Source organism: Bos mutus, chromosome 4, assembly GCF_027580195.1.
Source record: "Bos mutus isolate GX-2022 chromosome 4, NWIPB_WYAK_1.1, whole genome shotgun sequence".
Taxonomy (NCBI): domain Eukaryota; kingdom Metazoa; phylum Chordata; class Mammalia; order Artiodactyla; family Bovidae; genus Bos; species Bos mutus.
The window spans coordinates 46,827,815-46,844,603 of record NC_091620.1 but is presented as its reverse complement, the minus strand read 5'-3'; the positions used below and the strand labels follow the sequence as shown (position 1 = coordinate 46,844,603).

Genomic DNA, 16,789 nt, shown 5'->3' with positions numbered 1-16,789 from the left:
AGCATCTTTCCCCAGTTATTGGCTAAATTCTCAGGAGTGTTATTCTCAGAACTTACAGCCTGAATCATATCAAAGATCTAAATAGATTTGTTTTCAAGTTTTAAATGAGCAGTTGTGAGAAATGTATGCAAGTGATGGATAGTTTTGGTATGGGGAACTCTTGTGAAGCATGGATACAACCTTTGCAATTGGTAACATTGTAGTGAAAGAAGAGAGTTCTTCACAAGTGTTTTCCCCTTACTGCAAAGAGTTGAACAGCTCAGGTGGCATATCTCTCACTGACAGAAAACTCTATTCTACTTCAGATGTGATGTCATCAGACAAATACTGCTATGAGAAACTGAATATAGAAGGCACCGAGAAGGGTAACTGTGGGAAAGACAAAGACACGTGGATACAGTGCAACAAACGGTGAGATGGAGAAACTGGCCGAGTTTATACCTCAGTTCCAGGCACTACTTCTGAGGCAACCAGGACTTCCCTGTTTTCTGCATGCCATAAAGCATTCTCTTTCCCTCATCTCTTCCCAGAGTTCCAACAGCACCTTTGCAGAGGGTTTCTGAATCTCAATATGTGTTCTGACCTCTCTCCTAAGGCTCAAGCGATGCCTATGGCTGCCTTAGGTCTTTCTCACCTAGAAGACAGCTGTCAGCATCTCAAAGGCAACAAAAATTAAAGCCAACAGAATGTTCTCAGTGCTGATAGATGGAATTATCTGACACTGACTTTAATAGAGAACTCTTTTCCCCAGAGATCTTAATATCTCATTCTCCTGTTTAGAAGCCTCAGAGTGATCCTTGATGCTACCTTCTCTCTGACTCATTATCCAAATGACACATCATGTTTATTCTTCTCTTTCACTCCTCCACAATTTGTCTTTAATTCATCTCTTCATTTCTGTGCCTATTGCATTACCCCAATTAAGACCTATGTCAATTCTTCAACTAATACAGAAACCTCTTAGTTTTCTCTGCCAGCAGTGTCTAGCATGATCCCATCAAAATAATCTTTTACTGAACCTTTTGACCATGTCAGTTCTTTGTTCAAATTTCACTGGTTCCACATACTTAATTGATAGTAAGAATAACATCTATTCAGTGCATACTGTGTGTTAGGAACTGTATTACACTTTACATAAGTGATGTCATTTAATCTTAATGGCAGTTTGCCTTGTTTTATGTAGGAGGAAACTGAGACAGTTAAGTTGACTAAGGTCATGTAGCTAGGATATAATAGGAGCAGAATTAGAATTCAGCAGTCTGATTTTAGAATTCTCTTTTAACCACTTTGCTAAATGTCATACCATCTTGCTTAATACATGAAATGGAGCCTTAGGTTGGCACTGTACCTCTTCCATAATTTTCCCCAACCTACATATTTTGTTTTCTTCTTCTCTACTCTTTCAAAGTCTAGCAAACCTTGCCATTTCTAATATATTTTATTGTCCTACTTCCACACCGGAGAAGGTGATGGCACCCCACTCCAGTATTCTTGCCTGGAAAATCCCATGGACTGAGGGGCCTGGTGGGCTGCAGTCCATGGGGTCGCTAAGAGTCGGACACGACTGAGTGACTGCACTTTCACTTTTCACCTTCATGCACTGGAGAAGGAAATGGCAACCCACTCCAGTGTTCTTGCCTGGAGAATCCCAGGGACGGGGGAGTCTGGTGGGCTGCCGTCTATGGGGTCACACAGAGTCGGACACGACTGAAGCGACTTAGCAGCAGCAGTAGCAGCACTTCCACACGGGTATGTGTGCTATTCATACTTTAGGAAGTACCCTATATACTCCATAAAAAAAGTTTACCTATCCCAAAATTACCCATCCCCATCCCCTTGGATAGCACTTACTCTGTAAATTATTTCTGGATTATTTTATTTATTATTATTTATTTCCCCACACTTCCCTCTTTTCCTGCATCCTTTGCATTACTTTTATGGTTCTTGTCACTAACTCTATGTTTTATAGATGTTTAATGTATGTAATTTCTCTTCTTACCCAGAGTATAATTTCCTTAAGAATAAAAATCATCTAATGTTTTTAATATTATACTAAAGTATTTAGTAAACTCCAATGAAAAATGTTGAGTGTCTTCTATGTTAAAAAGCATTTTTATTTATGATATATACAATACTGTGATGATATAACTTTTAACAACTATTTTTTAATACAATAATACATATTTTTCTATGTTGGTGATAGATGCAAGTCTTAATTTTTCTCTTTTTCTATATGATAAAGTCTAATATTTCCATATATAATTGCTGGCCTGCTAATAAGTCTTTGCAAGACATTTATTAGAATATGTTTATCATTATCTATCTTAATGATTAAAATGTTTTAAATATAGAGAATATGTAAGATAGTAGTTAACACAAATTAAAATATGTTACAAGTTAAATTAGAATTGTATGTGCTAACTGGGGGAGAAGTAGAATATATTGGAAAAGGAATCATGATCCTATGTGGTTGAGAAGCCACAAAGTATATAATCTGTTCTTTAATTCTGGTGCCATTGGTTGAAGAAAACACTGTATTCTAAAAGAATCCTCATTCAAAGTTCATTCATTCACTTATCAAATATTTTTTTTAAATGTCTTAGTATATCCTGTGATGTGTAATGAGGAAAGAGATTCAGATATAAAAGAAGTCCATTTGATGGATAATTTTCTTTAGATAAATACTTAGCGGACAATAAAGGAAAATCTAGAACACAGTTGGGATTTTGATGCACCAAACGTTTCAGAGAAGACAGTTTTTAAAGCTGGGAGTAAACTAATCTGAGGTTATTTTGTTTTGCTTGTAATTTGAAGCAATAGTACAGTTGATGAAAAAACAAATGCTTAAGTAAGATAACATTATTGTTCTAACTGTATGGATTTTGCTGTATCTTTGAGGGAAGAAGTAAATACTTGGTACTTTTCTGACACAGGGATGTGCTTTGTGGTTACCTTTTGTGTACGAACATTGGTAATATCCCAAGACTTGGAGAGCTCGATGGTGAAATCACGTCTACTTTAGTTGTACAGCAGGGAAGAACATTAAACTGCAGGTAATGATCTAACCCTTCTATGAGAACATTAGCCATCTTATTTCCCAGGAATGAAGCTTAGGATTACTTCTATTTTCAGTTCATATGTATGTTAGTAAGGTGAAATGGATTCTAGTCCATAGGGATGATTAAGTAAATCCTGACAGAGAACAGATAGAAAGAAGGGAAGAATTAATTGAATGTGGACTATTGTATGGTAGCTAGAGTTATGTTTAATTGTCCAGTTAAATCTTGCATGGTTTAGTTTGCATTTCATTCTTATCAGTGGATTAAATACAGGCATCTTCCTTTGCTCCCTTATGAAATCCCACTAAAATGACACTAAATAGATATTTTTCTAGAATTTGTATGTCCATAAGGAAGCAGAAAAAGGGAGAGGAAACAGCAGCAACAAAATCCTAGAGCACGGAGAACAAATAGATGTGTGGCAGATGATTATCAAAACTAAAAATGCTGAAGTCCTCAGTCAGTAATGGGGAAAACCAAGAAACTGACTCAATATATACTGCCAGTCCCAAAAGGCTCAAAATGGGCAGCATCATCTACTTCTGGAAGAGGGAACAAAGGACTTGGGGATAGAGGAAGGAACTCACATGAAAAAGATAGGTGAACTCTGTTAGAGAAGCTGCTAGATCTACAGCTTACTTCCCTGACCCAGCTAAGCTGATGACTGCTCACCCTCCCATGAAAGATTTGAGCTTTACAGTCTGCAAAGAATAAAACAGAAGGTTTCCAAGCTTACTGTCAGCAGAAAAATCAGTTATCAGAAGTGTGTAGAAGTGATCTAGCCTCATTGATATTCAGTCAGAAAGTCCCAGAACTTCCAATCATCTGTCTGGTTCCCCAACTCAAATATAAACAGATGACCAGATTTGTGAAGAAAGACTCTAACCTAAAAAGAGAGAGAGAGAAATGACCAGAAAATGCAACAACTACCTATAAATATTTTAAGATACTTCTATCATGAAACAAGAATAGGGTAGAATTTTTAAAAATGAGGAATATTAAGAGAAAACAAAGGAAAGCTGTTAGAAATTAAAAAAAAAAAGATGGCAAACATTAAACTCAATAGTTGAAATTATCTCCCAGAAAGTAGAGTAAAAGAGACAAAGAAAGGGACATAGAGTAAAGCTCACCATGTTAGAATAGAAATAATAAAGAACAGAGAAAACAGCAGGGAGGAAATTAGCAATGGCTGGGGTCGCTAGGGGGCTTCCCTGGTGGCTCAGAGGTTGGACACTACTGGGCGACTTCACTTTCGCTTTTCACTTTCATGCATTGGAGAAGGAAATGGCACCCTACTCCAGTATTCTTGCAAGGAGAATCCCAGGGACAGAGGAGCCTGGTGGGCTGCTGTCTCTGGGGTCGCACAGAGTCGGACACGACTGAAGCAACTTAGCAGCAGCAGCAGCAACTCCAAGAGCATTATCTAGAACCTTTGGACTTGAATTTCCATATTACCAGGCTCACCAGGTGCAAGGTGAAATTAGTGAAATTAGTAATACATCAAAACTTATCATTATGAAATTTCAGAACCTAAGGAAAAAGAATCCCAACTGTTTCCAGAGAGGAGAGGAAAAAAAAAAAAGGAATAGGCATTAGAATGGTTTCAAATCTGTCAACAAGAGTGCTGGGATCTGAAAGACAATGGAGAAAATAATTTCCAAAGTAGAATTCCGTACTCAGGCAAACTATGAATCGAGTGTGAGGGTAGAAAATAAAGAGACATTCAGATATGCAAGTTTTACCCAAGTTTACTCCCCTAAGTCCTTTCTCAAAGCTGTTAGAAATTGTACTCCACCAAAATAAAGAAGAAAACTAAGAAAGAAACATAGTGAATTTAGGAAACAAGATATTCATTCTGGAGAGAGACAGGGCAATCCTCCAATGAATAGTATCCTGGAGAAAGCCAAGATAGCCAGCTCTGTGCCATTTACAGGGGCCAACCAGATCAGATAGGAGCAGGGGAACTCCAAATTGAAACTCTAGGGGAGATTATTTCAGCAAGATGAACTGATGTTCAGACACATCTTAAGTGGAGATTTTGACAGCAGGGTTGGTGTAATTTTGAGTTAGTGACAGATAATTCAGTGATCAAATAAGAGACTTGATGGTGTGATCACTCACCTAGAGCCAGACATCCTGGAATGTGAAGTCAAGTGGGCCTTAGAAAGCATCACTACGAACAAAGCTAGTGGAGGTGATGGAATTCCAGTTGAGCTCTTTCAAATCCTGAAAGATGATGCCGTGAAAGTGCTGCACTCAATATGCCAGCAAATTTGGAAAACTCAGCTGTGGCCACAGGACTGGAAAAGGTCAGTTTTCATTCCAATCCCAAAGAAAGGCAATGCCAAAGAATGTTCAAACTACCACACAATTGCACACATCTCACACACTAGTAAAGTAATGCTCAAAATTCTCCAAGCCAGGCTTCAGCAATCCGTGAACTGTGAACTTCCAGATGTTCAAGCTGGTTTCAGAAAAGGCAGAGGAACCAGAGATCAAATTGCCAACATCCACTGGATCATGGAAAATGCAAGAGAGTTCCAGAAAAACATCTATTTCTGCTTTATTGACTATGCCAAAGCCTTTGACTGTGTGGATCACAATAAACTGTGGAAAATTCTGAAAGAGGTGGGAATACCAGACCACCTGACCTGCCTCTTGAGAAACCTATATGCACGTCAGGAAGCAACAGTTAGAACTGGACATGGAACAACAGACTGGTTCCAAAAAGGAAAAGGAGTACGTCAAGGCTGTATATTGTCACCCTGCTTATTTAACTTATATGCAGAGTACATCATGAGAAACGCTGGACTGGAAGAAACACAAGCTGGAATCTAGATTGCCAGGAGAAATATCAATAACCTCAGATATGCAGATGACACCACTCTTATGGCAGAAAGTGAAGAAGAACTACAAAGCCTCTTGATGAAAGTGAAAGAGGAGAGTGAAAAAGTTAGCTTAAAGCTCAACATTCAGAAAACGAAGATCATGGCATCTGGTCCCATCACTTCATGGGAAATAGATGGGGAAACAGTGGAAACAGTGTCCGACTTTATTTTTGGGGGCTCCAAAATCACTGCAGATGGTGACTGCAGCCATGAAATTAAAAGATGATTACTCCTTGGAAGGAAAGTTATGACCAAGATAGCACATTAAAAAGCAGAGACATTACTTTGCCAACAAAGGTCCGTCTAGTCCAGGCTATGGTTTTTCCAGTGGTCATGTATGGATGTGAGAGTTGGACTGTGAAGAAAGCTGAGCACCAAAGAATTGATGCTTTTGAACTGTGGTGTTGGAGAAGACTGTTGTGAGTCCCTTGGATTACAAGGAGATCCAACCAGTCCATCCTAAAGGAGACCACTCCTGGGTGTTCTTTGGAAGGACTGATGCTGAGGCTGAAACTCCAATACTTTGGCCACCTCATGTGAAGAATTGACTCATTGGAAAAGACCCTGATGCTGGGAGGAATTGGGGGCAGGAGGAGAAGGGGACTACAGAGGATGAGATGGCTGGATGGCATCACCGACTCAATGCATATGAGTTTGGGTGAACTCTGGGAGTTGGTGATGGACAGGGAGGCCTGGCGTGCTGCGATTCATGGGGTCGCAAAGACTCGGACATGACTGAGTGACTGAACTGAACCTAACTGAATCTGAGGGAAAATAAAAAGTTATACAAGTAAAAGAAAAGGTATAATTATGGTGTACATTTACTAAGTCCTAACAATGCATGATTTGTTGTTAATTTAACTAGTTATCAACAAAATGTATAATGGAAGGAAAGGGGAAAGAGATGAATTCTCAAATTCCATAAAAGGCAGTCAGTTGATAATACTGAAAATAGGAAAATTAAAAATAGTGATACAAACTCATTATTTAAAAATATGTACATAAATAAAGAAAGAATCAGTTAAGAGTAGAAAGTGATTCCTCCAGGGAAGGATATAAGAGGAGTAGGGGAATGGATCCCTTCACTGCATTGTAAAAACCAATCTGTCTATTTAACTCATAAAACTATATGCATGCATAATTTTGATAAAAACAAATAAACAAGAATGGAAATTTTTGTAATAGCATTGACATGGTACTGTATGAATAGATGATGAATATACATTTTCAGTCCCTATCCTGTTTATTTAATTGTTTTTATCCTGTTTCTTTCTTACTCCTGCCTAATGTATGGGTTGCTGTATTGAATAGTTGTTGCCATAGTTTAGCCATTCTCAAATATACTGTTGACCCTTGAGCAACACTGGTTTGAACTACAAGGGTCTATTTATGTGCATGTTGTTTTCAGTAAATACAGGTCCTTTTTTTTTTTTTTTGATAAATATATGCTACAACACTACATAATCCCCCAGTGGTTGAATCTGTGGATGTGGAACTTGGATTTTCAATTGCATGGAGGGTGGTACCCCTACCCTCCATGTTGTTCAAAGGTCAACTGTAGTTTGTAAATAGAACAATCTTTTGGGGAAATGTAACCAAAACTAAAAAATTCTCATCATTGTTTGAAATGTATTTAAAATCTTGAAAGTACTTATTTATCAAATCAAATGTTATTAATAATGGCTTACTTGACTTGTACATGGCATAGTAGCCAAAGGAAAATGATAAAGCCATTTCAGGCCCTTGTTATAATAATTATGTTTAAATCCTAAGGAATATAAATATCTCTGCAAATAATTAGATCAAAAGATTCAATTGCTTTCTCCATTTGGAGATTGAAAATGTTTATGCTACTTTTAAAATTAGGTAATAAAGAGAAAATAGAGAAAGTGATATTGCCTACTTTAAAATTTTTAAATGTAGTCTCAAGATAAATGTAAATTAATGGAATCCCACTTTCTTTTTGCTCTCAATTTATTTTTAGTGGTGGGCACGTTAAGCTTGATGAAGATGTTGACCTTGGCTATGTGGAAGACGGGACACCCTGTGGTCCCAAAATGATGTGTTTAGAACACAGGTGTCTTCCTGTGGCTTCCTTCAACTTTAGTACTTGCTTAAGCAATAAAGAAGGCACTGTTTGCTCAGGAAATGGAGTAAGTATTCACTGCCTCACCATAGGGGTCTATTCAGTTCTTTTATATCAGAGAAACAGATATGACCCTGAACTGCCTATTTCTGTAATAATGGAAAACGTGCCTGTCCATGTTTCTCCAGCTAGTGTATAAACAGTCATGTGGTCATAGTCATTTGTATATTTCTGTTGTGTAATCTGTGAAAGCGTGAGAATGAGAAAGTTTTATCTTCCTAACCAAATTCTTCCATTTTCCACTCTTATTAGGTTAAATTGATCTAATTGAATATAATCTGAGTTTTCTACAAGTGACTTAGGAGACAAATTTTAACAAACTATAATGGGATGAAAAAGGGAGTAAAAAGTAGGGGCAGTGGCCACAATACTTAACAATTGGGATGGTCCAGGCACTGACCAACTCACTCCAGTGTTCTTGCCTGGAGAATCCCAGGGACGGGGGAGCCTGGTGGGCTTCCATCTCTGGGGTCGCACGGAGTTGGACACGACTGAAGCGACTTAGCAGCAGCAGGCACTGACCAATTAGAACAGACCATAAATAATTGCCTTGACCAAAACAGTGGGTACCAGCTGATAATAACGTCTAGAAATAGAAGCAGAATAATTAAGGAAATGAATCTCAGAGATGAATAGAAAGAATGGTGGTGCTGGTGGTGCTCAGTCATGTCTGATTCTCTGTGACCGTATGGGCTGTAGCCTGTCTCACTCCTCCGTCCATGGTATTTTCCAGGCAAGATTACTGGAGTGGTTTGCCATTTCCTTCTCCAGGGGATCTTCCTGACCCAGGGATTGAACTCAAGTCTTGCATCTCCAGCATTGGTAGGCAGATTCTTTACCACTGTGCCACCTAGGAAGCCCAAATAGAAAAAATGGTGGTATTTAAAGGGCTAAATTCTATCTTTTTAATCATGTATCTGACAAGATATAGGTAAATTTATAGGTTAAATAAACATGCTCTATTAGCAAGTACAGTTTTGTGATTTTCAGTTAGAAATTCCTACACTGACGAAAATTTCTTGAATCTTCTTCTTTTAGCATGTGCCATGATTTTCTTTTTATCTTCTCTGGGTTCCTTCTGGTTATACTAACCAGTTGAGAATCCTTGTCCTGGAAGTGTAAGCCTTCAATCCCGGTCATTCTGTGTATATCCCTGAAGGATACACCAAGAATTTCCTAAGGAAGGCCTTAGTAATTGTTACTTTTTGCCTAAGAATAGGAATTCTTCTGGTACAGGAGAATAGAGGAGGTATATAGGAAATAGTTTTGCTCCTTATTTTAAAGGAATCTGCTAAGTCTTCTTTCCTTTATAAGTTAGAGGATGTTAGGGAGAGATGCTTTTTGGGAGATGGGAGAAAAGCATAATGGAATAATTTCTTGATCATAATGCTAATGAATACTGTATCTTATTCATCTAGAAGTCCTGAGTATGTAACACAGAGTTGTGTTAATTAACTGTTTAAGGAATGAGTAATGAATGATGAGTGATGGGGCTTCCCAGATGGCACTAGGTGTAAGGAACCCACCTGCCCGTGCAGGAGACCTAAGAGATGCAGGTTCAATCCGTGGTACAAGAAGATCCCCTGCAGGAGGGCATTGTAACCCACTCCAGTATTCTCTCCTGGAGAATCCCCATGGACAGAGGAGCCTGGCAGGCTCCAGTCCATAGGGTCACAAAAGGTTGGACACATGAAGCGACTTAGCACACATGCACACACAAAAAGTAATAGACACAAGTAAATCAGGTGGCAAATAGCATCAATCATTAATAATAATTATGCATAATACAGAAAGGTTATATCCTATGTGTTTTTAACTTATAGTGACTCAACTTTGTATATGTGACAAAAATTAAAATGTGAAATACAGTAAATATTCTCTTTATACTCTACATCATGTAGGTTAAGAGTGTGGGCTTGGAACCAGACAGTTTGAGTGTGAAATCCAGCTCTCCTCTTTACTAACTGGGTGAGATTGGGCAAATTAGTTAGCTTCTCTGTGTTTCACTCTATTCTTATAAAGTGGGAATAATAATATTGCCTAGGATGCAGGATTGTTGTGAAGAATCAGGGAATTAACACCTGTATCTGATACATAATACTTAGATCAATCCCTGTGACACAGTGAATATTCAATAATGTCAGCTGTGATTGTGTTTATTATGATCATTGTACAGTGAACAGTGTTTCACTATTCTTGTCAGTGTATCACTGGTGCTGCTGCATGATGTGGAAACACACTTGGAGAAACCAGTTGACCTGATTATTGACCTAATCTGTTGAAAAGACAGTTGGGGTCTCAAACTCAGGCCTTTTTTTTTTTTTCCTTCCTGCATATTTGTTAATCTGCATAAAGTTGCTAATCTGAATTAATTTGAAATCTGCAATTTGTTGATCATATGTATCATACAGTTAAATCTGCACGTATGTTGTCTTCTGGCAAATTCAAGCAGACAAAAATGAGAAACCCATCCCATCAAACCTGAGTTCTGAAGAACTTCTCTGATCCTAACCCTAACTGAATTCTCTCCTACTCATTCCTTTCAAAGTTGCTTTGAATAATAAGATTTTAGAACAGAAACATAGGTTCTGTTTCCTGAATATATAAGTGAAGATTATTGTCTGATAATTTTAAAAAATGTGGTGCCAGTTTATGTGAATTTTTCCCCTAGGCTTTGTTTGAGGGACTTCTCAGTTTCCATGACCCCTGAGATAGCTAAGCCCTGGAGCTTGGGGTGAGGTGCCCAGGTTATGGTTTTGTGAAGCTTTCTTCTCAGACTGCTGCAAAGCCTCAGGCCTCACCTCTTCTTTGTCAGATTTCCCTTTATCTTATCTGCTTCCTAAAAGATGAATAAAATTTTGGTATAAAGACCCTTTCTTTAGAAGAAGAAAACTTTGTATTGGATAATTGGAAAATGATTGTAATTCTGCTTAGTTTTTTAAAATCTCCCTCATAAAACTTGGGTTAACAAAATTTAAATTGATCATCGATTTTTGTGTAAGGAATGTAAATTCTCTCTTAAACTTTGTTGTTTTCTCTGGGTCAACTGTTGCTCTCTAGAAAATATTTTTTGAGCAAGATAATTAGTAAGTGATTAGAAATAGGAAGAAAATACCAATAAATGTCCAATCCCATCTAATTCTAGGCATACAATTATTAGAAATTAATACAATTAATTTTTATTTTTAAAAATTAATGTTTATTTTGCATGCCTCTGTACCTAAGAGTTAGTGTTGACTTTAGATTGATTTTGGGTTTCAGGTTTGCAGTAATGAGCTGAAGTGTGTGTGTAACAGACACTGGGTAGGTGAAGACTGCAGCACTTACTTCCCTTACAATGATGATGCAAAAGCTGGCATTACGCTGTCTGGCAATGGTAGGTACTTACTTTGGTCCCATTATGTTGTCTTTATGCACAAGGAAGAGAAAACTGCCCTTCCTAAGCTTCGTTTGGATTATTTTTATATAATTCAAATATAAGTTAAATCCACATAATAATGAATTACAATGTACAACTGGGGCCCTCATTATGAAACCAATTATTTCCATTATCTCATAATATGAAATATTGAATATAACTTAGTCTATTGATTTAGCCATATCTTGTTCTATATCAGGCTGATATTTTCCAAGTATTATACTTATTTGGAGCTGACAACAAATCCTAGCATCTTTTTTTAAAAATATGATTAATTTTTATTTATTGGCTATGCTGGGTCTTTGTTGCTGTGCATGGGCTTTCTCTACTTGTGGTGAGCGGGGGTTACTCTCCAGTTGCAGAGTGTGGGCTTCTCATGGTGGTGGCTTCTCTTGTTGCAGAGCCCAAGGTCTAGAACATAGACTCAATAGTTGTTGTGGACAGGCTTAGTTGCTCCCTGGCTTATAGAATCTTCCTGGACCAGGGATTAAACCTGTGTCTCCTGCATTGACAGGCAGATTCATTACCACTGGGCCACCAGGGAAGCCCTAGTATTTCTTTTAAATGAATAAAGTAATCAAAATTGTTAAGTGTATGATTTTATATTTTATACTTCTTATATACTGGGACTAAGTAAATGAGGAAAAATTTGAATTGATTTTAAAAATATTTTGTTAGCTTTAATATTCTCTCTTAAAGAACCACATCTATATTAAACTCCAGTTTCTGTAGCCTCTACTGTAGGTAATTCTAGAAGTAGTAACCTTGGCCAAGGTGCCTGGAAGGGGTTTGACATGGATAAGAAGCAGCAGGTGTAGTTCTAAAAGCAAGAGTGGCCCAAATGGAGAAGTAGAAATTAAATGCAGATAGTGGAAAGAAGACATACCTTGAAGATGAATGTCCCTTTTAAAACTATTTTTATCATTTCATTATTGAGTATTCTTCTGCATAAAATAATGTTCAAGTCCTGAAGTCCATTCAGCTCCAAAGAATGAGAAAATTATTATTTTTATTCTAATCATCCATACAGGTTAAATGTATTAGTCAATGTGACTTTCATAATAAAACTCACAGAGTGATTAGGATTTTGGCATCTTCAGTCTTAGCAATGGTTGTGGGGTTGGTTCCTGCACTTAATGTAGAAAGAAGCCTCTTCAGGTCTGTGGATTTAACTGGCTTGTCAAAAGTCATACTATTACTTAGAAGTAACCAGAACTAGCATTTGAGTTGATTGTTGTTCAGACGCTCAGTCGTGTCTGACTCTATGACCCATAGACTGCAGCACACCAGGCTTCCCTGTCCTTCATTATCTCCCAGAGTTTGCTCAAACTCATGTCCATTGAGTCAGTGATGCCATCCAACCATCTCATTCTCTGTCCCCCCTTTCTCCTCCTGCCCTCCTTCCCAGCATCAGGGTCTATTGATCCCTGTTAATTTTCTGGAGCTCTCCCCATGGCTCAGTGGGTAAAGAATCCGCCTGCAATGCAGAAGACACAGGAGATGCTGGTTCAGTCCCTGAGTTGGGAAGATCCCTGAGGGAGGAAATGGCAACCCCAGCATTCTTACCTGAAAAATCCCCTGGACAGAGGAGCCTGGCAAGCTAGTTAAAAGGATTGGAAAGAGTCAGACATGACTGAGTGACTAAGCACTCACGCATGTTAAATCTCTGGAAAGAAAAGAAGGGGAGATGGGCTAGGTCTTACAGTGGGAAAATCCCGATGCCCCAGGAGTCCTCTGGTATCTGCACCCTCTATCCCACAGATGACTGGGGCAGGGTGGAGTCAGCTAGTCTCCTGGATGTCTGAGCCCTGCTGTCCCATGTGACTCCTAAAGGCTCCCAGATAGAGAGGCTGCCACTCCATCATGGGGAATTGGAATCTGTTCCAGTCATCCATGATTACTGTCTTTGATTCCTCAGGAGTGCAGCAGACAAAGAGCTAACTAAGCTGCCCTGGGTGAGAGCCCCGCAATTTAACATGGAATATAAGTCTTTATCAACCAAACAGGTCTTCTGAGCCAGAAGCCAGGCAGGCCTCCAGCCTGCGTTTTCTGCTCTCGGGCTTTTACTTGGGCTTGTTGTCCAGTCCTTTGACTCACTGGACCCCTTTCACTGCTGTGATCCCTTAAGAATTGCATCGCAGACTGTCTGACTGTTATTGCTGCCGGACACAACAGCACCATCACCCGGTCCTTATCTCCAGCCCTGCCCTGGCCCCCTGCCAGTCTGGTGCACCCTCGCTCTCACAGGTCATCAGCACCAGTCTCCAGCTCACCTGACTCTGTATTTTCCATTGTTTTTCCCAGATACCACAGTCATTATTGGCAAGACTGGGAACTACAGTCTTTTATAATGTATACCACCTGACCATCTGTAGCCATGTCTTCTCCCTTTAGAAGCTTATATTTACACAGACAAAATATCACACAAAATAAGGACCTTACACTGGTTGTGAAAATGGAGTGATAAGAACAATAACATTTCTAGAATTTCTAGGGAAGAGGTTGGAGTCCAAAATATGATTTCTAAGTATTCCTCCCCAGGGGTATTGTGCTTTATAGTGATACTCCTTTCTTCTCCTTATTTTATTCTTTATGTTAGTTCAATGACCTCATTATATTTTCCAGAAAAATACATGGAAAAAAACCATTCAAAATGAACTTGGACAAGAATTAAAAGGGAACATACGCAAATAATTATTTTTCAAAAACCAATTGATCAAATTGCTAAGTTATGGTTGATTTCTCTTCCCTTAAAAATGCCTGCTTTTAATTTCAAGATATATAGGAATATCAAATCATTGTCATATGCCTGAAACTGATAGAGTGTTTTGTCACAATTATATCTGAATACATAAATAAAATTTGGGAAAAAGCTTCTCTAAAATTAAAACTGTATAAAGGAAAAAATGCTCACTTTTTAAAACAAATGTTATTAGTGTGATGATCATTAATCTGGAGAATAAAGTTCCTGAAAGAATTTTATATCAAAATTTCAGCTGTATTCACTGATCTTCATTGTTTTTTTTCTCCCCCCAGGTGTTGCTGGTACCAATATTATAATAGGCATAATTGCTGGCACCATTTTAGTGCTGGCCCTCATATTAGGAATTACTGCATGGGGCTATAAGTAAGTGAAATGGCTCAGTATATTACTGTCAAACTGTACTTTAAAATATTTATCTAAATGATTCTAAAAATTTTTGTATCATTGGATAAATAAACCTGCAGTGAAAATCAGTCTGGTTCAGTATTCAATCCATGATGATCCTTGGCATGATTAGAGGTAACAGTAATTTATCATTTTTTAGATTTTGAGATTAACTCCCATCTATTCTAAAAATATTGAATATTATTTTAAAACCATTACATGAAACAAAAATCAATCTAAATCGTGTCTCATACAAAGGCTGTGTTGGTTGGCTGTTTAGTGATGCAGATTCTCTTGACTTAAACCCATTCCTCCACATCTAGGCAGGATAGTGTATGAGACAGCATAGCGTTTAGTAACAAGGGTGATATCAACAAGATCAAGAGCAGGATCAGCTCCTTAGTGCTTCCTGCTATGAGCAGGGATCCTGCCAAGAGCCAAACCTCTCCCCAACCAATGTGAAGAAGACATTGTTATTTGTTAAATACGTGAGTGTTTTGTGGGAAGGAAAAACTCTTCAGAGATGTAATGTGTTAAAATTAAAATTCAACTATAAGTTACAACTTTTAGAAACCTAATTCTTAAGCTTCAAAGTTCAGCTTACAATTCTTTGTTTCTATGTGCAAGATTTAAAAAGTTACACATTATGTAACTTTTGAATATTCGATCCCCTTAGCATTTAGCTGGAGAAGGCAATGGCAACCCACTCCAGTACTCTTGCCTGGAAAATCCCATGGGCAGAGGAGCCTGGTAGGCTGCAGTCCATGGGGTCGCTAAGAGTTGGACCCGACTGAGTGATTTCGCTTTCACTTTTCACTTTCATACATTGGAGAAGGAAATGGCAACCCACTCCAGTACTCTTGCCTGGAGAATCCCAGGGACGGGGGAGCCTGGTGGGCTGCTGTCTATGGGGTCACACAGAGTCGGACACGACTGAAGCGACTTAGCAGCAGCAGCATTTAGCTAAGTAAATGACTTCACAGATTCCAGACTTTTTGTATACTTAATGTGCTCATTTCCCTTGTTAAGTACTTCAACTTATGATGTGAAAAGTTTCCTTAGTATTCAAATAACTTATGTTTAATAAAATTAAACTTAAATGAACCAAACTTTTTTGATTAGGCATTGACTAGCATAGTGTATACCCACTCCAGTGTTCTTGCCTGGAGAATACCAGGGACAGGGAAGCCTGGTGGGCTGCTGTCTATGGGGTTGCACAGAGTTGGACACGACTGAAGCGACTTAGCAGCAGCAGCAGCAGCAGCAGCATAGTGTATATAATCATTTGTTATTACTATTATCACTGCCTGACATGGTTTTGAAAGTGAAAAGTGAAAGTGAAGTAGCTCAGTCGTGTCCGACTCTTTGTGACCCTGTGGACTGTAGCCTACCAGGCTTCTCCGTCCATGGGATTCTCCAGGCAAGAATACTGGAGTGGGTTACTACTTCCTTCTCCAGGGGATCTTCCTGACCCAGGGATCAAACCCAGGTCTCCCGCATTGGAGGCAGACACTTTAACCTCTGAGCCACCAGGAAAGCCATGGTTTTAACCTAACTGAATTAAAAGACACCTCTTTAAACTAGTATATGGGTATTGCTGGCTGTGAGGTCAAAACACTGAAGTTATTTTGGCTGAAAAAGAGTAATTAGTTGACTGCCAGGATAAACTTTCTATGTTGTAAGTACAAAAATGCAGAAAGACATTTGTGCAAGGCTGTGTCAATAAATAGCACAGACAGCAGGGTAAAGTTTAGCATAATATAGTTAACATGGCCTAGCATAGTGTATGGAGAAGGCAATGGCACCCCACTCCAGTACTCTTGCCTGGAAAATCCCATGGACGGAGGAGCCTGGTAGGCTGCAGTCCATGGGGTCGCTGAGAGTCGGACACGACTGAATGGCTTCACTTTCACTTTTCACTTTCATGCATTGGAGAAGGAAATGGCAGCCCACTCCAGTGTTCTTGCCTGGATAATCCCAGGGACGGGGGAGCCTGGTGGGCTGCTGTCTATGGGGTCGCACAGAGTTGGACACGACTGAAGCGACTTAGCAGCAGCAGCAGCAGCAGCATAGTGTAGCAAATGCCTCTTTAATGTGCAGGTTGTTTGGCACTTTGCATGCTTATATTTG

At 38.8% G+C, this 16,789-nt stretch overlaps 1 protein-coding gene across 6 annotated transcripts in view; it reads left to right on the top strand.

The window, feature by feature from the left end:
• The window catches only part of ADAM22 (ADAM metallopeptidase domain 22), a 240,215-nt gene that overhangs the window by 189,289 nt on the left and 34,137 nt on the right, over positions 1-16,789 (top strand). For all 6 annotated transcript variants that reach the window (XM_070369432.1, XM_070369428.1, XM_070369430.1 and 3 more), the window contains exons 21-25: positions 306-411; positions 2,934-3,053; positions 7,932-8,100; positions 11,355-11,469; positions 14,548-14,638. In XM_070369432.1, coding sequence (XP_070225533.1) covers positions 306-411; positions 2,934-3,053; positions 7,932-8,100; positions 11,355-11,469; positions 14,548-14,638 — 601 coding nt within the window. The remainder of the gene's footprint in view (positions 1-305; positions 412-2,933; positions 3,054-7,931; positions 8,101-11,354; positions 11,470-14,547; positions 14,639-16,789) is intronic.